General features: G+C 31.2%; 1 protein-coding gene across 1 annotated transcript; it reads left to right on the forward strand.

Moving 5' to 3' along the window:
* Nucleotides 1–17536: 17536 nt before the first annotated feature.
* LOC107808454 (ACT domain-containing protein DS12, chloroplastic) lies at nt 17537–20584 on the forward strand. Its single transcript, XM_016633016.2, has 10 exons — nt 17537–18119; nt 18614–18671; nt 18779–18901; nt 19021–19115; nt 19194–19278; nt 19382–19441; nt 19797–19852; nt 19983–20088; nt 20178–20246; nt 20345–20584. Exons 1-10 carry the CDS (start codon nt 17971–17973, stop codon nt 20405–20407), a joined length of 864 nt encoding a protein of 287 aa, XP_016488502.1. The 5' UTR covers nt 17537–17970; the 3' UTR covers nt 20408–20584.
* The last annotated feature ends 1016 nt before the right edge of the window (nt 20585–21600 follow it).

Here is a 21600-nt window from a genome sequence, read left to right on the forward strand (position 1 = left end):
TTGTATGAAAGTTGAACTATATTGTATAAAAATTATATTTAAGTTGTATGATATTGTAGTTGTATATAACTGACTAGAAATAATGTACGAAAATTGTAGATAAGTTGTATAATATATAATTAGTTGTATGAAATTTATTTTTACTATGTATAAATCAGATACAAAATATACAAAAGACATATTGTATAAAATTTGTATTTAAGTTGTATGTTATTGTAGTTGTATTTAACTGGGTAAAAATAATGTGTGAAAGTTGTAGATAAATTGTATAATATATAATTAGTTGTATGAAATTTGTTTTTACTATGTATAAATTAGATACAAAATATACAAAAGACATATTGTATAAAATTTGTATAAAAATTGTATTTAAGTGGTATTATATTGTAGTTGTATATAACTAGGAGGTGAGAGAGGCTTTGGCAAAGGTGTCTTCGTCGACGTACACTGCTTTCTTCACGTGTAGCTTTTGGAGAGAATCCAGATTTGACGCCATCTTCGATAGATTTCCGATCGCAGCTGCTAACCTTATAATTGCCAAACAATTGCTGGAGGGTGACCCCAAATATATATCTCCCGTGAATCTTAAACAACTTAGTGATCTCTAATTTCCTTAATTTTCACAAATTGTCTTGTATTATGTAAAATTATCCATGCCCCTGTCGAAGGACTAATCTTCCTATTTGCAGATTCCTTGTTTCTTTTGTTTACATGATTGTTTTACTGTAAGAGGTTTCTTTGATTATAATTAAAAATATATTGTGGAAGAGAAGTAACGACAAGTTCTCTCTATTTTCCAATTGTCCGTCCTTGTTTAATTTTCATTCTCTAATTGCAGTATTTGGACTTGTTGACAATCCTGAATGTGACAAAGATTGGAAGTTTATTATTAAGTAGGTTTGACCAAACTCAGCTTAATCTTAGAATGCAATTTTGGCCTAAGCAGGCAGACCAATTATTTTACCAAATACTATCGGGGGGAGGCAGAATTGGAAAATAAACATTCATTTCATCTTATTCACGTTCAACATTTCCTTCTTCTTGAATTCAAGATGGACTTCCATATTCAAATTTTTCTCAGAGTGCTCAGTTTTACTATACTTTTGTATTTTATTAATTATTGACAAATTTTCAGTTGTACTTTCTTCTTCTATTTTTCATCTGGATCCTATCAACTAGGAGAGTCTTCAGATTACGCTTCTTGTAGTTGAAATCACGATCGACTAAATTAAATTAAATGAGAATGTGATTAATATTGATAAGCGAAAAAAAAAACATACGATATGGATCATCAGTTCTAGCTATTTTGCATCTATCAATTAGTAGTTTTTAGGTTGTCAATCCTCCCTTAATTAAAGGCACTAATAATGGATTGGGAGCCTTTTAAGGTGGAATGTATATATTTTGTAAACAAAACTTGTGTAGGTAGGGTAATTTACTAAACATGAACATTTGGAGTAATAAAGTTTCCAATAGTGTATAGGAATGAAAAAAATCTCTTTGTAAAAATAGCACGGGCTAGTCAGTTTTTGGATCAGTCATTGAAAAATAACTAGCATTTGTAAAGTCATTAAAAATAGCCACTATTTTGCTGCAACGCGGAAAGTTCCAGCATAATATACTGAAGATTGATATACTTGTGTATAAACTTCCAACATATTATGCCGGAACTCCAACACACGGAATGTTGCAGCATAATATATTGGAGATTGGAGTATCTATGTATGAACTTCAAGCATATTATGTTGGACTAGTATATTATACTGGAAGTCCAGTATATATATTGTGCTGGAATTCTAGTATATTATATTAGTAGTGCAATATATTATACTAGAACTCCAGTATATTATGTTGGAATATTTTTCGGATTTTTGAACAGTATTTTAGTTCAGATTCTTTACGTGAAAAGTGGCTAAATTTCGATTACTTTTGAAACTATGACTATTTTTCAACTACCACTTGTAAATCAAGCTATTTTTTAATTTCACCGGAGTTATTTGCATTATATTCCTATATTTTTATAATATGCTGAAGAAAACTTATTTTATTAAGTGCAAGAAATTACTTCTTATATACTGAAATTGGATTGAAGTCTGAAAATTTGTCAGCCATTATAATGACTTAAGACCTTCACCATATGATAGAAGAATTGGGGATTGCTTGCCAAGCAATGCCATAACTTCTCATCTATTCTCAGCAACTAAGATCCAAAACAAGCCTTTGTTTCCCGTCAACACGAGGGAGTTCTCTCACCCATTGTTAAGAACATATGATGTGACTACACTCGCATCTCCCTCTTTAGAATCTTGAAGAGTGAATCCAATAATTTATCTAACGTTTCCCTTCCTCCCACTACCTTTGGCTCTTTACCAGGGAAAGCATAACATTCTTTCCAAGGAAACATAAGTTTCTTGAAATTTTCATTCGTAAGACTTTAAAAACAACGAAGAGGATCATTTTATTCAATTGAGGACATATAATCCGACAAAGAACTTCTGTTAAGAAATAGATAAACAAATCGTCTCTCCAGCATGGCACATCAGTGAAAGAAAAACAAATTAATCATTCATGATGAGAAGTGAGAATTAAACTCTCTTCCACAACTTCTCATCCAATATCAACGATATTCAAAATTAGGAAGTGTCCAAAGGACCAAATATAAAGTCTGTCAAGTAAATTGTGTATCCAAGAAGCTTGTGTATGGGCTATCGAACAGAAAATAGTCGATTGCAATTTGTACAAAGATACTGCGAGTACAACACATGCAGACCAGTCAGGAACATATCATACTGCCTATATGTGGAATTCGCACCAGCACTACCAATTAATAGCCCTTATTTCCCCGAATTCGAGCTCTCATGTCCACCTGAAACAGAAAATTGTTGGTCAGACAGTGTGTTGACAAGCACAAGATAGGTCAATATCACAGTGCATATATCGGATCCAGCTGCCAGGAAGCATGTAATGTTACTTAAGGTTATATGGGAATCAACGCATAAGTAACCGAAGTTCACATGGCGCATCAGATCCTCCAGCATAACAAAGTTTTACTCCTATCAGCTTTGTTTTTGGTAATACCACACAAAAATGCAATGTATGTCATTGCAATTGTGCATTACATCATAAGAAGAACTTCTGGAATTGTCATTGTAAGACTAAAGCACTTGAGCACCTACCTCAACAGTGAAATATGCACACCTAACCAAATGCATGATATACCAAGCCAAGATAAACCATTATAGTGTTCACATCACAACATTATCCAGAATCAGAAATCATAAATTAATGCACAAACATGGAAAACTACTCTCCTAGCTTGTCCACAAAATAATTGGTACCTAGAAGATGATTCATGTCAGTCTTCCTGGTTTGGGAATAAGTCCTCAAACAACTTGAATATCAACATACATAAGTTTTCCTCATACAGTGGCCAACTCCCAACTATTACAGGATCATAGAATACAAACAACAAAAGTTTATCTCCGGCCGAATGATTTTAGGGTAAGTATCCAAAGACAGAAAATCAAAACGCAAATTGTAAATTTTCATCACGATTTTTTAGTATGTAAGGTACCATCACATTATTTTAACTAAAAATTTTCCCTTTCAGAAATCACATTATATCCAAGTGCAAAACTATTAAATTACCAAATGATGAGTAAATGTAAAACCATCAAAGATAAACATAAACTTAATATTCACAACTTCTTATGTACACGAGTCTCTACAAATAGAGATAAAATTACATAGACTTAATGTTGATACATTCTCCAAAATTCTAAATGCACGAGCATAAACAAAAAGAAAGGTCATACAAAAGCAACAAGATGGCCAAGGTTACAGAATAAAGCCGCCCTTTATTAAAAATTATATTATTATATTATTTTTAATAATATAAAGGGGGTTCCAACATATTAATATATAGTGAAGTGTTCCCCTAGATTCAGAACTTTCTCTCAATACTCTCCTTACTTAGTTTGATAGTAAGTAAGATATTCACATAAATAATTTTATAGCAAATGACTATTCATCTATTGTATTTTCATGCAAATAGGGGGCAAGAAAACTCTATGGAAAGATGGTTTAATTCGATGTTGTTTAAGAAGGAGTTCGATACATTTTACGAAAGGCAATTATCCTAACAATATTGACATATATGTATCCCATATCATCTTTAAAGTAGAACAATAGCTCATTAACATCACAACAAAGTTGAATAGGATGACTTCGTTCTCCTTCTAGTCATTCTTTCAACATGTGTGGCACTTTGTTATTGCTCTTACCTTTTAGCTATTCTCAACTCAACCATGCAAGGCAAAGTTAGAAACACATGATTGAGTCCACATTCCTCTCATTAAAAGATGTATCAACTGCATTTACTAATTCATCAATGATTGAAGGAGTCATTGACATTGAAGGGATTGAATAGCTCTAAAGAATCCAAAATCTAAAACATTTAGATCTGGATATTGGGAAGTTGAACGCATAGCTGAAAATAAAATTTACCTTGTCACGCCTTCATAAAAAAGAAATCACATTGCTATGCAGCTTCATTATATTTTAAACCATTGACATTAATGTGACGTCTAATATTATCTAGTTGAATAAAGATAAGAACATTTGAATATGAAATTGGTCATCTTAACCTAATCATTTATCATTTGAAGAACATTTTGCAATTCAGCAAGCCCTAATGGTATATTTAGTCATAGGAAAAATAGGTTTTATTTCCAAACTACCTACAGCTCGATTTTACTATTCTGTTTAGTTGTCTCCTTGATCACGAGAGAAAATTCATATTTCTACTGAAAACAACCCAACTCCATTTTGATAAAAATTAGGGCTTGCAATAGCAGCAATAAACATAACAATTATAAAGAAGTTCTTACTTTTACGTGATCCACACGAGTCAAACTTTTGTTCTTCAGGGATAGGATACTAATATCAAATCTGTTGAAAAATCCGTTTTCATCAATATAAACATAATTAAACATATCTAAAGATATTGGATTTGAATAGAGTGTATTCAGCTTAATTATTAATAAAGTGAATTGGAGCCTTACCTTTTGATTTTTTCTAGGCTTTATAGCATTCATATGTTGCCCAATAGCACCTTCTTTGATATGCCAAAAAGAGTTGTTGACATTTCCATGGCACAAGCACAAGCTAAAGATCTAATATCTGTTCGACGATTAAGAAGAGTTTTTTTTTTAACAGATTGATACCGGTTTCAACTCATTTCCTCCCAACTTTACCGGCAGGATTCGATGATATGATATCGAATGTTACAAGAAGAGTTGGGAGGAAAAAAAAGTTAAATTAACATTAATCTGATAAATGAAGAAACTTTTGAATTCTCATAAAATGTAATTAGTTGGGAGCTTGCTCCTCAACTTTCGTAATTTGGTTGTACCCTCTTGTTACTACAATTAATAAATACCTTACCTTAAGAAAAATCTTAAAAATGAAACTCTTCTTTGTCTTCGACTAGATATTCAAACTTTAGCTTGTGTTATAGACACGTCAATGACAACTCTTTCTCGACATAGCAAAGAAGGTGTCATTAGGATACATACCAACGCTACAAAGCCTTATTTGAAAGAGGAAAACAAGAGGCTAAGGCTCCAATTATGTCTATCAATATTGAGCCGTACACTCTATTCAAATTCATTGTTTTAAAATAGTTTAATTATGTTCATACAAATATGAAAGGTACTATCTTGTTTTATATAACCGAGAAATCCCTAAAGGCGTACCTCACGGTTCAAAATTCGATGAACAATAGGTCTGCCCCGCTACTTTTCTCCACTTAAATACTAAGCTTTTGTCTACAACGGGATTCAAAATTGTGAAGTACGCCTGACCCATACATCACACGCTGCGCTCTTACCATTAAGATAGTGTAAAAGCGAGAATTTCATTACAAAAGTTATGTTTAAAGTTGTTGTTGCATGCCCTAAATCTGATCAAAATGAAATTGAATTGTTTCTGGGAAAGATAAGAATCCTCCTGGTCAAAGAGGCAACTAAATGAATTAGCAAAAGATCGAGTTGCAATAACTTTGAAAACAAGACAAATAATCTATGACTAAAGATACCATTAAAGCTTGTTTTAATAGACAAGGTTCTTTCAACTATTAGATCAAAATGGCTAATTTTAGGTGAATGGCTCCTATTTTTTATTTAACAAGATAATCCAAGACCTCACATTAATGACAATAATTTGAAATTAATAAAACTAGTCGACAAAGGTGGATTTGATATTTGGCTATGCTATAAACCTCCTAATAGTCAAGATTAAAATGTTTTAAACTTCAAATTCTTTAGAGTTATTCAATCCCTTCAATATCAATTGGCCCATTCAACCACCAAGGCGATACAATTGAAACATCTTTTTATGAGATGAAAGTGGAACAACTCAAACACATGCTTCTGGCTTTGCAATCTTGCATAGTTGAGGTGATGAAAGCTAAGGGTGAGAACAACTACAAAGTGTCAAGAAACAACAACTAAATGAATTTACTATTCAACTTTATTGTGATATTGATGTTTGTTAATGAAGCTATATCTCTACTTCAAAGGTGATATGAAATACAACATACCAATGTTATTAGGAAAAAACCTTTCTGTAAAATTTGTTTCTATTTTGTAGTCTTGGCCATCTTATAGCTTTTGTAAAACCTCACTTTATATAAAAACTCATGTATTTAGAGAAACTATGAGCATTACGTCTATGTAGTGCATTTCTCTTTGTAGAGACTCTTGTACATAAAGAAGTTTTGAATATTTAGATCGTTTATCTTTGATAACTCATTTACACATCTTTTGGCTATTTAATGAATTTGCACGTGAATATGGTGTGATGATGAAAAGAAAAATTATCTGTTAGTGCCTCAATGTAATCTAAAGAGTTGTCATGGAGAAATTCAAAATTTCCATTAGAATTGTTTATATCTGTCTTTGAAATATCCTCTACAATCACTTCGCGAGAAAAAATCTCTTGATTCTTCTATGATCTTGTAATAATTGAGACTCATGCATTATTTAAAGAAAACTTTTTGTACTGGTATATTCTAATTGTTTGAGGACTTATACCCAAAACGCCAAACCAGAAATGAAAAGAGAAACAATACATGTAGTTTTATATACACAAAAAGACGGGAAAAATGATGAAAATTTACCAAATACATAATACTAGTATTTTTGGAGGACCTAGTGAGAAGGGAGGAGGAATTGATGCTAGAGATCTATTTATTAATTTGCTTTTACTAATCATCAAGCCCGCGCTAGTTAGATTTGACTATATGAATCCACTCTAATCACTTCCTTGCATTCTTTCCTCGGATAAGACATGATATTTCCGGCAGCACTTGGTAACTTTCGATAAAAAAAAAAAACATTTCCTTCTTTCATTCCCAAGATTAAAATAGAGAATTAATTGCATTAACGATTAGTATATAACTAATAGCCTATTTGGCCAAGCTTCTCACCATGCCAAAAGTGCTTTTTTTTGAAGAAAAAAAAAGTGATTTTGGCTAGAAGCAGTTTTGAAGAAGCAGAAAAAAGTAGCTTCTCTCCAGAAGCAGAAGTAGTATTGACTTTTTTTCCTACCAAAAATACCCTTTGTAAAATATTATATATACCAACATAACCTTACTTAGTTTAAACTATTAAGTAATATAAAATGACTTTTGGGATGAACTTTCATATTTATTAAATATTTTTTTGATATATTTAAATTATCTTGAAAGAATAAAGTACTTTTCAATTTTATTTTTATAATCTATATTATATTAAAAGGAGAGTAGTGAAGCATGTGGTTAAGCCAAGTGGCAAGCTAAAAAGAAGCCACTTGGCAATTTAAAGACAACATTAAAAATTTGAATCATAAATGGAAACATAATTAATGGAAGTAGTTAATGAATCTTATACTTAATCTAAATAGATCTTAGACAAATTTAATCTATATATCTACATTTAAATTTATCTTTATAAGTATATTTATATCTATATTGATTCACCCATAGATTATTTTTTTTATTAGCTAGAGATATTGGAGGTAAAAATTAATTAAAAATTCTAATCGAAAAAAATAAAAAAAATATAGAAATACGTAATTGAGATAACCTACGACTATTTATACATTAGAGTAAGTTAAAATATAAAATAAAATTAAAATTTACTTAAGTTATTAAAGATATATTGAGTTTAAAAATTAAATAAATTCAAGCAGCAAAATAAGATCTTAAATAAAGTATATAAATTATTTATAAGGTAAGAAAAAACTTAAATAATCAGTAAAAAAATATTTTAAAAATAAGAATAATAAAGTCATATTAATATTGATAAATCGGCAAACGAATATTTTATACGTAAATATTACTACAACATTCAGATATAATGTGTTCAAACAATTAAGAAAATATTTTTTTATTAATATTTGAATTGAGTACAGTAAGTTTAAGTTTGAAAGTATAACATCATTCTTTAAAAATGTAGTCAAATATAGAAAATAGAATAATAAAACTTATTTGAATTTGAGAAAGTTTTTTAATTTTTATCTATATTATATTAGAATGAATGTAGTAGAAATAAATATTAAATTCAAACAAGCTAATAAAAATCCACATGACAATGTAATAATATTAGATATTTAATAATATAATATCAAAAATAAATAATAATAGAGAAAAAATAAAAATTCAGATTTTTTATCATAGAGAAGAAGGGTAAAACTTATTTAAATTTGAGATGGGAAAGTTTTTTATATTATGATAAGAAAATTCATAATATGGATAAGTCCACGTAACTCAAGTCTAATGGATAAAATCAAAAACTAAAAATATTGAATAATAGAAATAAATTAGAGATAATATGAGATATTTATAAATCATAAGTTTAAAAAATAAAATAAATTAAATATACAATGCTTAAAATCTTATTAAAATTTAAATAATTTAAAATTTTCGAGCAATATTTTTAAAACAAAATAAATATTTATTTTATGATTAGAAATTATATATTTATCTATATTATATTAAAGAATAGTAGATTATAATGATATTAAAAAAAATTATAAGTTAATGAAAAGCCACATAAAACGTAATAAGACTATATAATAGATTAAAAATTAGCAAAATTATTAAAAAATTATTATTAGAAATGAAAGGGAAAGACTATTTGAATTTGAAATTAGAAATTTGTTAAAACTACGATTAGAATGTCCAAACTATGGATAATATCACGAAATTGAAGTCTTATTTATGAAAAAATATTAAAATAGAAAATAAATTTCTAATATAGGTAATTTTACTAATAAAAATTAAAGATTAAATTTGTATTAAATCTAAAAAAGAAAGAAAATTTACGTAAGAAATAAAATGATAATGAAAATATTACTACAACATTAACATATAATGTGTTCAAACAACAAAGAAAATATTTTTCTATGATTAATATCTGAATTGAGTGCAGTTAGTTTAAGTTTGAATATATAGTATAATATTTTAAAAATGCGGTCCAATTTAGAAAATAGAATGATAAGAATTATTTGAATTTGAGATGAGATTTTTTTTATTTCATAAGTTTTTATTTTTTAAAATATTATGTAAAGAAATAAAATGACAATAAACATATTACTACATATATATAATATGTTCAAACAATTAAGAAATTATTTTTCTATGATTAAAATAAAATTTTAATAATATAAATAACTTTCTAATATAGGTAATTTTACTAATGAAAATTAAAAATTAAATTTGTATCTTAAAGTTAAAAAAAAATAACTGCATCTAATACAAAAATAGTTATAAGAGAACTCAATATATTTGTAACATAATCATCAAATATATGTATTAATATTTTAGACTAATTCAATTTTACAATTTAAAATAAAATATGATATTATTCTGGTTAAAGGTAAAAAATTAATATAAAAATAATTAAAATTTATAGTAGGGAAGAGAATGTAGTAAAACAATAGAGATAGTGTGAGGATACTTATACATTAAATTAATTTAAAAATAAATAAATTAAAAAATTTAATTATATTTAAAAATATTACAATAAGTTTAAATGATTAAAAAAAATTGAATGCATAAAAATATACCAAATTTCAAGAATAAAATATTTATAGTTATTAAAGACTATTAAAAGAATAATAAGAAAGATATTAATTAAGATAATAAAAAATTATATGATAGTAAAATAATTTTAAATAATAAATAATACAATAACTATAAGAAAAAAAAAAGAATTTGCATAAAAATAATGTGGTGAATAAGACATATTTAACTTTTAGATAAAAACAAAGTGATAGTAAGAAGTTTGTTAAAATAATATGATCTAATGTGCTCAAACAAGACAGATCGCAACATGATATGTTTAGTATTCTTTGATACTGACAGCAAAACGAAGTGCAAGTACTAAAATCAAGTAGTTAGGTTGCTACAAATAAAAAACAAAATAGGTTGTGCACTACGAGATTTGAACAATAATTTCATATCCTACTTCATAATTAATATCTAATGTTATATAATTTTTATCTGAGAGGTTTATATTTTAAGGTTATTTGCACATGATTCAAATAACTAACATCACAATTTAACATGATTTGTGTCCGCACATCGCGCGGGTTCTAATACTAGTATCATATAAAGAAAATACCCTTGTTTAGAAACAATAATAATAAATATTTGTAATTAGTTATCTACTTATATAATATTAATTATTAAGCAAATCTCTTCATGTCCTTATTTGTAATTTGACACATAAAAGTACTTTTTGAAAAGCTTGGCTAAACACAAATTATTGTTCAAAAGTGTTTTACAAATTGATTAGCCAAACACAAACTACTTTTCTCCCAAAGCACTTCTCAAAATAAGCTGATTTTTCTAGCTTGACCAAACAAGCTATAACTCTTCAAAAATTTAAAAGTCCAGACATAGACAAGCTATGCAAGACAAGTTCATCTGATCATAGCATACATGAAGAGTTGTAAAGATAATAGTACGGGAAAGCACATGCCAGGTGAAAAAACGAGCAGTAAAATATACAGTAATATTTTATATGGAATGGGGAAAAAGGATCTCAACTTCTAAGTTACAAAATTTTTTAGGGGAAAATAAAGTATACCTGTCCTCTCTTGCAATTGAAGTAAGTTTCCCTTAGTCCTACGCATTCACTCGGAATTGATGGACTCTTTTCTTTTGCACATTCCCTGAAAGACTTCTTCTCAACCTAAAGGATTAAACCACATGATCCTTTAGAGTTTCAGAAACTACAGAAATTAATAAATATTTACGAGAAAACAACAAAAAAGGATACCTTAACGCAATCGGATTCGCTGAGGCACTTGACGAGTTCCATAGCAAGGCCCTTACAGGACTTCGCCATTTCTACTAAACCCCTTCGACTCCTCCCCGCTAGTCCCCCCTCCTTCAAAAACCCCGTTCTCTCTTTTATGTTTCCGGTCTATATAGGGCCAGGCCCCCAGCAACTTCATGAGAGGCTTAATTGGGCTGTCCATCGGTCTTGGGCTTCGGTAGGTAACCGAGACAGAAAATGGCCCATATCTCTTAACAAAAAGGGCGAAGTACATAAATAGCCCTTTTTAGGACCCTTTAAGGAATAGCTAAAATTTACAAAATCTTTTTGAATTTAGCTGACATAGAATTAACTTCAAATAGGTGGGTCTAAAGTTAAAAATTAGCGATTTTTACCTATCTATACTATATATGAAACTTATTTATCCTTCGTAATTAAGTTTTAACTTAATTACATAGGCATATATAATTTATCAATTATATACAAATTAGTATTTATTAGAATCTCTTTATGTAGAAATGAAATAGGGAATCAGTTATTTACTCATCTCTCTCTTTCCAATTTTTCCTCCTTCGTTTTTCTCTACTTTTTATCCTCTCTAATTCATCAATAAATTTTAATTGCTTTAATATAGAGTTTTAACTTGGCAATTTTCTTTCATGTTGCACAATTGGTGTTCGAATTGAAATTGTCAATCAATAAATTTTGAAAGTATTTGACTCTTTACCATTGACAATCATTAAAAAGCTTTTAAGCTTTAAATTCGAATTTGGGTTTTCAAAAAATATTTTTTTTTTTGGATTAGATGTTGTTGCAAACGATTGAGAATATTTTATGGAGTTTATTTTTTGATTTTGAGGATAGTTGGTGAAGATTAGATTTGATTTGGCTGGATTTTCATATTGAAATTCGAAGAAGAAGTAGAAGAACACACCACATACAAAATATATACAAATTATATACAAAATACTTACAAAAGACATATTGTAAAAAATTATATGAAAATTATATTTAAGTTGTCTAATGTTGTAGTTGTATTTAACTGGGTAAGAATGATGTATAAAAGTTATAGATAAGTTATAAATAAGTTGAATATTGTATAATTAGTTACATGAAAATTATTTTTAGCATGTATGTTATTGTAGATATATTAATTTTTGTATTAAATATGTATGAAATTTATTTTTAATTTGTATGTTGTGTAGGAGCGACTCTGCTTCAATACATTTAGCTCTAGTAAGTGTTAATATGCTTTTAGATGGATGATACGTAGACTTATAAATATGAAAGGCTGAGATTATTCTAACATGTTCTTTTTTTTCTTATTTTGGTTATAATCTTTTACTGATACTATAAACTGAACGAACTGAGGCACCCTTTAAAAGTGACACTTACTTTATACTTGTGCAAACAGAGGTACAAAATCTCCGAGCAATTTCGAAAACGGTATTTCAAAGTAAATAAAACTTATATCGACGTAAAAATAAAAAAAATCAGTGCACTATGTGTTACTTTGATGGCCCAAAAGATCATCTTCTGTTTTAGAACTTGAATCCGTGTTCCGAGATCTTAAAAACCTTATTCTTATTTCTCATCGATTTACGTGCGCAGTCTGAACGCGATTCCGGAAAGCCTTTATTTGGAAAATTTATGAAATAACAATTTTTGGCTTAAAAAGTGATTTTTGTTGACATCAGTCAACGTTTTGGGTAAACGGACCCGGACCCGTAATTTGAAGGTCCCGATAGATCCGTAGTAAAATATGGGACCTGGGCGAATTCCCGAAATCGAATTCCGAAGTCCCATGTCCAGGAAATGAATTTTTGATGAAAATTATAAGACTAAAAATCTAAAGAATTAAGGAAATTGATTAATGTTTGATCTCATTGGTATCATGCTCGTATTTTGGTTTCAGAGCCCGATATAGGTTTAATATAATATTTAAATCATGTCTGTGAAATTTGGTAAAAAACGGAGTTTATTTGACGTGATTCAGACCTTGTGTTGAGAAAATAGAAGTTTTGAAACTATCTTGAAAATTTCATGCAATTTAGTGCTAAATTCGCAGTTCTAGGTGTTATTTTGGCGATTTGATCACGCGAGCAAGTTCGTATGATGTTTTAAGACTTGTGTGCATGTTTGGTTTGGAGCCCCGAGAGCTCGGGTGAGTTTTGGATATGCTATAGAATGATTTGGAGCTTAGAAAAGTTGTTGGTGTTCTTAAGCAGTGTTGCAGGTCTCAGACCTCGCAAATGCGAGGTCAAGGTTCGCATTTGCAACTACTGTGGAGGTTGCATTTGCGAAGCCTTCATCGCAAATGCGAAAGAAGGCTGGGCCAAGCAGTCTTCGCAATTGTGAAGATTTCTTCGCATTTACGAAGTTAAACTTGGAAGGGCAGGGATCGCAAATGCGATCATTTCATCGCATTTGCAGAGGATCATGTTCACATTTGCAAACTTACCTTCGCAATTTGCGAAGGCAACGGAAATGTGGATGACTTCACAATTGTGATGGTTCTTCGAATCACAAATGCGATATCTGCAGTTGATGGGACTTAGACGGGATTTTTCATTCATTCTCTCATTTCTCAAAACCTAAACTTCAAGAGGCGATTTTCAAGGGCTAGTTCTTCCCCAAATCATAGGTAAATGATTCTTACCTCATTTCTTTCAATCTTTCACTTCTTTTTACAAGATTTCATCCTGGAATCTAGGGTTTTTCATGGTGGAATTGAGGATTTTTGGGTAGAACTTAGGAATTTCGAAATTTGGGAATTTAGACCTCAAATTGAGATCGGATTCCAAAACCAATATATATTCGGGCTCGGGGGTGAATGGACAATCGGGTTTTGACCAAGTGGGTCTGGGGTCGATTTTTGACTTTTTGGGGAAAATATTGGGAAACCTATAATTATACATTTTAATCGATTTCTTTAGCAATAATTGATGTTATTAAGTTAATTATGACGAGATACGAGTAGAATGGAGGTGGAATCGAGAGGTAAAGCAGTAATTGAGCTTTGAATTGCCCGTTGGCTTGAGGTAAGTGTTTGGTCTAACTTTGACTCAAAGAATTAGGGATCACCGGCTTGATTGCTATGTGAAATTCCATGTGCGTGGTGTATAGGTGTGGTGACGAGTACCTATGTGCCGCCAAATTATTTGTTTAGCCTGTTCCCTTTCCCGTTTCCAATATATTATCTTCCTGTCTTAACTGTTTCATGCCTATTGATGCCTCCATGTTTAATTGCTTCTTGTTAGATATTATTTTCTTTATTGAAGGTGTCAATTATTCCGTAGTTTCATTATATTACATTATTGATTTAAATTGGTTTATTGGTGTTTCATGATACTTTTTGGTTGGTCTCGCTGTGTAGTGATAATTGATGAGATTTCATATATGTATAGACTTCCGTTTGGTTTGGTTGGAGGCATAAATGTTGTGGAGGGTTGAGCTAAATTGTGAAATACTTATCATTGTTGTGTGATTGGTACCGATATGTTGGGATCGGATTGTACGCCGCAACAAGAGGAATAAGGGAAAAATGTAATTGTCTGGTGGGATCGGGTTGCGCGCCGCAACAAGGAGTAATAAGGGTAGACATGTGGGATCGGGTTGCACGCCGCAACATGAAGAATAAGGGTGATATATATTGAGGAGTAATAAGGGTGGACTGGTGGGATCGGGTTGCACGCCTCAACAAGGAGTGATAAGGGTGAATGTTCATATTGTTATTGATTATATAGTGGGACCGGGATTCGCGCCGCATCATTTGTTGTTTATGTATCTTTCTTCTATTGTGATTTATTCTTGTAGTATTATAACTCTCTTAAGGATTGGTTATAACTGAGTACTGGCAAGACATTTGAGTCCCGTATTTATTTTGCTGCAAGTTACTATTTCAATTCGTTCCGTATTTCCTTTTGTTTTATTATATATTGTTGCAGGTTATATTGTAAACGTCCTGTCGTAGCCTCGTCACTACCTCGTCGAGGTTAGGCTCGGCACTTACCAGTACATGGGGTTGGTTGTACTGATACTACACTCTGCACTTTTTGTACAGATTTCGGAGTTGGTCCCAGCGGCGTACTGTAGATTTACCAGGATACAACTACCAGTGGAGACTTAGTCATGTAGGCATCCGCAGGCCCTGGCGTCCCCTCCTATGTTTACCTCCTTTCTGTTTTATTTTCTTTCGAGACAGATGTATTTTTCTTTCGAATCCAAACTTGTAGTTATTCATAGAATGTTCGTGGGTTGTGACACCAATTTCTGGGTGATATGAGTTTTCGGTGTTTTTAATAGCATATGGATAACTAGTAAATTATGTACTTCTGCAATTATTTCCGTTTGATTTAACTTTGTTAGTTTTAACTATAAAATGTAAAGGAAAAAAGTGACTAAAACTCTAACGTTGACTTGCCTAGCGAGTACAATGTTAGGCGCCATTACGGTCCCAACGATGTGAATTCCGGATCGTGACAAGTTATATTTTTTAGTTAAAAAAATAACGTGGATGGGAAATTGGGAGAAAATAAAATTTTAAATATTTCTCCTTTACAAAGGTGCATTATCTCATATTTGAGGAGAAAAACTTATTTGTTATATATATAATTGTATTTCTTCTCGCTCTTATAGAGTTGAGAAGAAGTCAAGCCTCGCTGTCGTCGGTTGCTCGACTTCGAATTGATTAATTTTTTGGACCAACTTTATTTGTTATATATTAAAGTTATATTAAGAGTTTAATCTAAATCAATTATTTCTGTAACGGTAATTTAAGTTTCCATTCGGTTTTGCCATTTTCATTATAGTCGATTTACGCGAAAGGCCTTGCATGCATCTCTTGTTTGAACCCAACCTATTCGCTATAAATACCATGGCATTCTCTCACACTTTCCTTATAAAATTTTAAATCTCTTCTGTCTTTTTGCATTGTTTTCTTACAAAAATAAAATAAGTGTGATTCACTACCACTATTTGTGTGTGAAGTATCGCTATACCAGTGTGATTTATCCGTTCTATCTTGGGAGGAATAATCCTAAATCTCGGATATACGAAGGGGATTATGTTTCTTAATGAAACACTGTGAATTCAATGTGCTCGGATATAATTCTGCTTCTTCTTCATTTCTATTTTCTTTGTTAAAGTTTCCAAAATTTATTTTACAAATATAGTTTAATAACATTATGTTCATGTTTTGTCCTACTCGAAGTAACGGTTGTATATCATTCACAGTTAATAGTTTAATACTATGATATTCTTGAAATAATTTATCAAAATCTCAACCACACAAAAACAAAGTTCGACAACCAAGAAAATTTGGAATAAATCAAAGCATATTATTGCCAAAAACATTTGCGGTTCTTAACTCCTTGAATTGACTAGAATATCAAACCAAAATCCACGTTTTGCCCATTTAAAAGAGTATTGACACTTACCGGAGCTAAATGTACCGGAGCAGAGTTGCTCCCGTGTGTTGTACCATACATTAATCTTTTCTTAAACACATGTAATTATGGCAAAGAGAGAAAGGTTGCGCTAATTATGACTTAAAATAAGTAACATACATATGGAAGGAGTTTTATTTAGATGGAAGGACAATTGAACTTCATTCCTTTAAGTTACGCCCTTTTCCAAACAAAGAATTCCCTAATTTAAGGCACTAATAATGGATTGTATATAAATTATAAGAAAAACTTGTTTAAGGGGTAATATACAAATAAATTTGAATAATTGTGGTAAATAAGTTTTAAATATTGTATAGGCAGAAAAAAATGGGTTTGAAGTTTCCAAATTCACATAAATATTTAAAGCATATTTTAGTTCACAAATTTTTTTAAACAATATATTTTGAAAACTACATATATCCAGTTAAAATCTAAAGTGTGCATTATCTAGATACCTTTGTACTAAAATTAGTTCCCAAAACCAGAATTTTCCAGCGTAGAACACATATTTTGGCACGTGCCTTGTGAACATCCAATTACAGGTGAGAGGAAAAGACTCAAAAAAAAAAAAAAAAAAAAAACGAAAAAAGGGAAAGATTAAAATAGGACACGTCATAGATAGGATAATGAAGGTCCTATTTTTGATAGCCAATAGTGTCACTATTATTAGACTCTTTTTTAGTGGGAAGGTAAAAGATGAGAAGGTAATTTAAAAATAAAAAATAAAAGATAAAAAAAGATGAGGAGGTAGCTTTGAGGATCATTGATATCTTGCTCATTCTTGGTTTGCCTTGTCTCTCTCACACACAAACACAATCAATCACAGCTTCACACTACAAAAAGGTGAGATAAAATTGAAGTAATCTAAGGCTCAGCTTTCATCAAGAAAGACAAACAAGGCCCATAATTTTGTACCGTTCACGTTACATAAAAAATATTACTACTACTATAAAGACAGCTCCATTATAATGGCGGATATTACTAGAACAAGCAAGGTTATTGCTTCTTCTCTTAAAACCAGCTTGTTTTCTTCTATTCTCATTTCCGTGATTCTTTTTGGTTCCTTCCTCTAATAGTAGTATATTATTTCAAGAAGCAACACATTCTAAAAAAAATAAGAATAATAACTTTTTACTGTTCCTAGTATTTATATAGTATTTCAAAGCTACTATTTTTCTTAATTTTCTTGAACTAAAATGGCTGTGGCTATGGCTTCTTGTGGGATAATTTCTGGGATTCACACTAATTTAAAAGCAATTGAGAAACTGCCAATATCAAGTCCAGGTCTCTTCAGGGGTTCTTTTGGTTTGGAACCTATACAGAGAATATGCATTGCTCCTAAGAGGTAATTAATTACTTCCTTCCTCAGTCTCACTACTTTGTTATCTGTTTCTATTTAAACTTGATTAATTAATTGGCATACCAAACATTTGAAATTATCCATTTAGTTGGAGTTTTTGTGTGCATTCATTTAGTTATCTTTCATGTTCTGTTTGCAATTTGATGCTTATTTGTTTTCAGTGGTAGTTTCAGAATCTTGTTTTCTCTTTAAAGCAGTATTGAAGTTTTTGTCTCGGGGTTCTTGTCGCGGATATTTGAAACAGGTAGTAAAGTAAAATAATTCAAATTATAATAAAGGGCTGTTTGATTAAAATGGAGATGCAATGGGAATAATCAGGAATCCGTCGTTAATCATAATGAAGTTTATGTGATGAGTTTTTACTCATGGACTTGCTGAAATTTAGCAGTGGAAGAAGTTCATAAATTACCTTATACTGGAATCTATGTACTTTTTGGTGCCCTGACTCAGAATATAACCAACATTTTCTGCTATGTCAGATTAGCTTTTTCTGAGAGCACAATTGTTCCGAAAGCATCCTCAGCTGCAGCTGTTGAGGTATATAACATATAGCAATAACTCATTGGAAAAGCTTATTGTACTTGTTTTTTTGGTTTTCCAAAAATTGAGACATTTGTTTTTGATTCATGGGACTGGGGAATCAGGATGGAAGTTCCCAAGATACAGCAGTCCCGACGCCTAAAGTCATAATAGATCTGGATTCGAACCCTGATGCAACTGTAGTGGAGGTTACATTTGGTGATCGCCTTGGGGCTCTTGTTGACACGGTAGGATTCATTTTCTTCTTGATTCAAGTACTCAATATTATTGCTGGTAAATATTTGGAGTCATTTGGCAGCATATCTTTCTCGCGTATGGGCCTAACAATTGCTGAATGTGTTTACAGATGAGTGCACTAAAAAATCTTGGACTAAATGTTGTCAAAGCTAATGTTTGTCTAGATTCATCAGGGAAGCATACTACATTATGCATCACAAATGCGTAAGTCATGTTGAATTACTTTATGTTTTTATGCTTTTATGGAAATTCTGATTATTCTGTTTTTGGCGATTTTTTCAGTTCTACTGGTAGAAAGGTCGACGATCCAGAGCAACTAGAAGCAATTCGTTTGACAATTATCAACAATATGATTGAGTTCCATCCGGTAGCACAGCAATTTCAACCGTCGTACATTGGATGCTTGTTAAGAGTACCTCTGTGGTATCTTTTATTTGCTGCTTCTTCTTACTGCATAATTTCTGCTGCAGGAATCTAGCGCCCTGTTAGCTATGGGTGAAGTCTTTGGTGCTTATCAACCAAATCAAAAGGTTGTAAATACTTTGTCATTGCCTAATGCTTGTTAAATACTTCACATCAATACCTCTCCCTAATGCCATCATGAACGATGAAGGAAAACCTTGGCGCAACTGGTAAAGTTATTGCCATGTCACCAGGAAATCATAGGTTAGAGCCGTGAAACAGGCTCTTGTAGAAATGCAAAGTAGGGCTGTGTGCGGTAGACCCTTGTGGTCCGGCCCTTCCCCGAATCCCGCTCATAGCGGGAGCTTAGTGCATCCTTGCTGCCCTTTTTTTAATGCCAACATGAATGATGCAGAAACAGTAGTTTAACTTTTTTAATTTGACATTAACCATTTATATATATATTTTTTTTTATCGTTTCAGCTTGATGTGGACATAGCAACCCATATCCATGTCTATGACGATGGTCCTGACCGAAGGTTCGTTTATACAGTTTATTATGATATTTTTCGCCTTCAGACTAATGTTGATAAACACGCAGCGTGCTCATAAGATGCCATTACGTGCATAACTTGAAAGACTGATAGTAAAAACATTGCTGTTTTGCAGCTTACTGTATGTAGAGGCAGCAGATAGACCTGGATTAATAGTTGATCTCGTCAAGATCATTACTGAAATAAACATTGATGTTGAATCAGGAGAGTTTGATACTGAGGTCAGACTTTTACAACTAGAGTTGTTTCATCATTAAATATTACAGGATGTTTAGCGGCAATGTATATTAATACATTGATTTTGTTACAGGGATTGCTAGCTAAGGCAAAATTTCACGTAAGCTACAAGAACAAAGCTCTCATCAAGCCCCTTCAACAGGTAACTCGCGTTGTTGTGCGAAAGCAAATCCAATCTCATATTTAGCGATTTGTCTTCAATTATGAATCAGTGACAAACTTCAATATGTAACATTTCAGGTTCTGGCAAACAGTCTACGCTATTACTTGAGGAGACCAACAACAGAAGAGTCTAGTTTTTAATACAGTGCAGAATGAGAGAAAATAACCAGTTGGTTTAACCATGCAATTTTTTACTGTCGCAGCAAAAGCGTGCTGAAACATGCATGAAATCTGGAAATATAGTTCTCATTACTGCGCTAACATTGTAAAATGCTACCATTCTATACCTCAACTTAATTTGAATATACCTTTCGACAAGTGGAAAGAGCCATTTTACTCCCATTATCAGTTAAGGCTCATCACTGCCCAAATTTGAGTTTTCATCTTTATTTGATATTCAATGAAATAAACCTAGTGTAATCCCACGTTGTGGGTCTGGGGAGAATAGTGTATGCGTAGACCTTATGCGTACCTGATAGACCCTCGGCTCAGACAAGCATAGTATTGAAAATCAGTAATCCAATTAATTATCGTGTTGCATTGGATAAGTTCACTAAAGGGATAAAATGCTCTTTACCAAGGGATTTTTACACAAATAGCCGTCCATATTAAATATTTACTTTTTTAGCCATATACATATATTATACATTGAATATACATAATTATACACATATCATACATAAATTATGTATATACTTCCTCCATTCACTTTTACTTGGCACGTTTTGACTTTTCACGCCCCTTAAGAAATAATAAATGAAGTGCATAATTTACCATGATACCCATATTAATTGATGCATATTTTATTGGATTTGAGAAAATGATTTGAAATGAGTAATAAATATTGTGGGTATAATAGGATTTCTTTTTGTCTTCTTTTGATATGCGTAAAGTGTCAAGTAAAAATGAAAATCTATTTTTAGTATATATGCCAAGTAAAAGTGAACGGATGAAAAATTATACATTCACCAGCTATTTTTAATTTAAGTGATAGAGTGTGCGACTATTTGGGTTAATTCTTCTTTTATTTTCCGGACAAATTTATTGGTAGTCTTGTTAAATTATGATAATGGAAGGGGGATAATGAATTTTGAGGAGTTTGAGAGGATAAGGAGGGCAGAGTAAGCACAGAAAAATGGACCACATATTATTTATGGAAAAAGGATAAGTGAATCAGTGCAAATTGCACAGACAGCAGCCTTCATAATTTAAGATATTCTGCTTCTCCTACCATATCCCAAAACTCTTTTATCTTTATTTTATTTTATTTTATTTTTGTTGACGATATCAACTGGTCGTTGGAGGAACGAATTGATAATGTAAGCCAAGGCACC

Source organism: Nicotiana tabacum, chromosome 6 (assembly GCF_000715075.1).
Source record: "Nicotiana tabacum cultivar K326 chromosome 6, ASM71507v2, whole genome shotgun sequence".
In the NCBI taxonomy this organism is placed as follows: Eukaryota; Viridiplantae; Streptophyta; class Magnoliopsida; order Solanales; family Solanaceae; genus Nicotiana; species Nicotiana tabacum.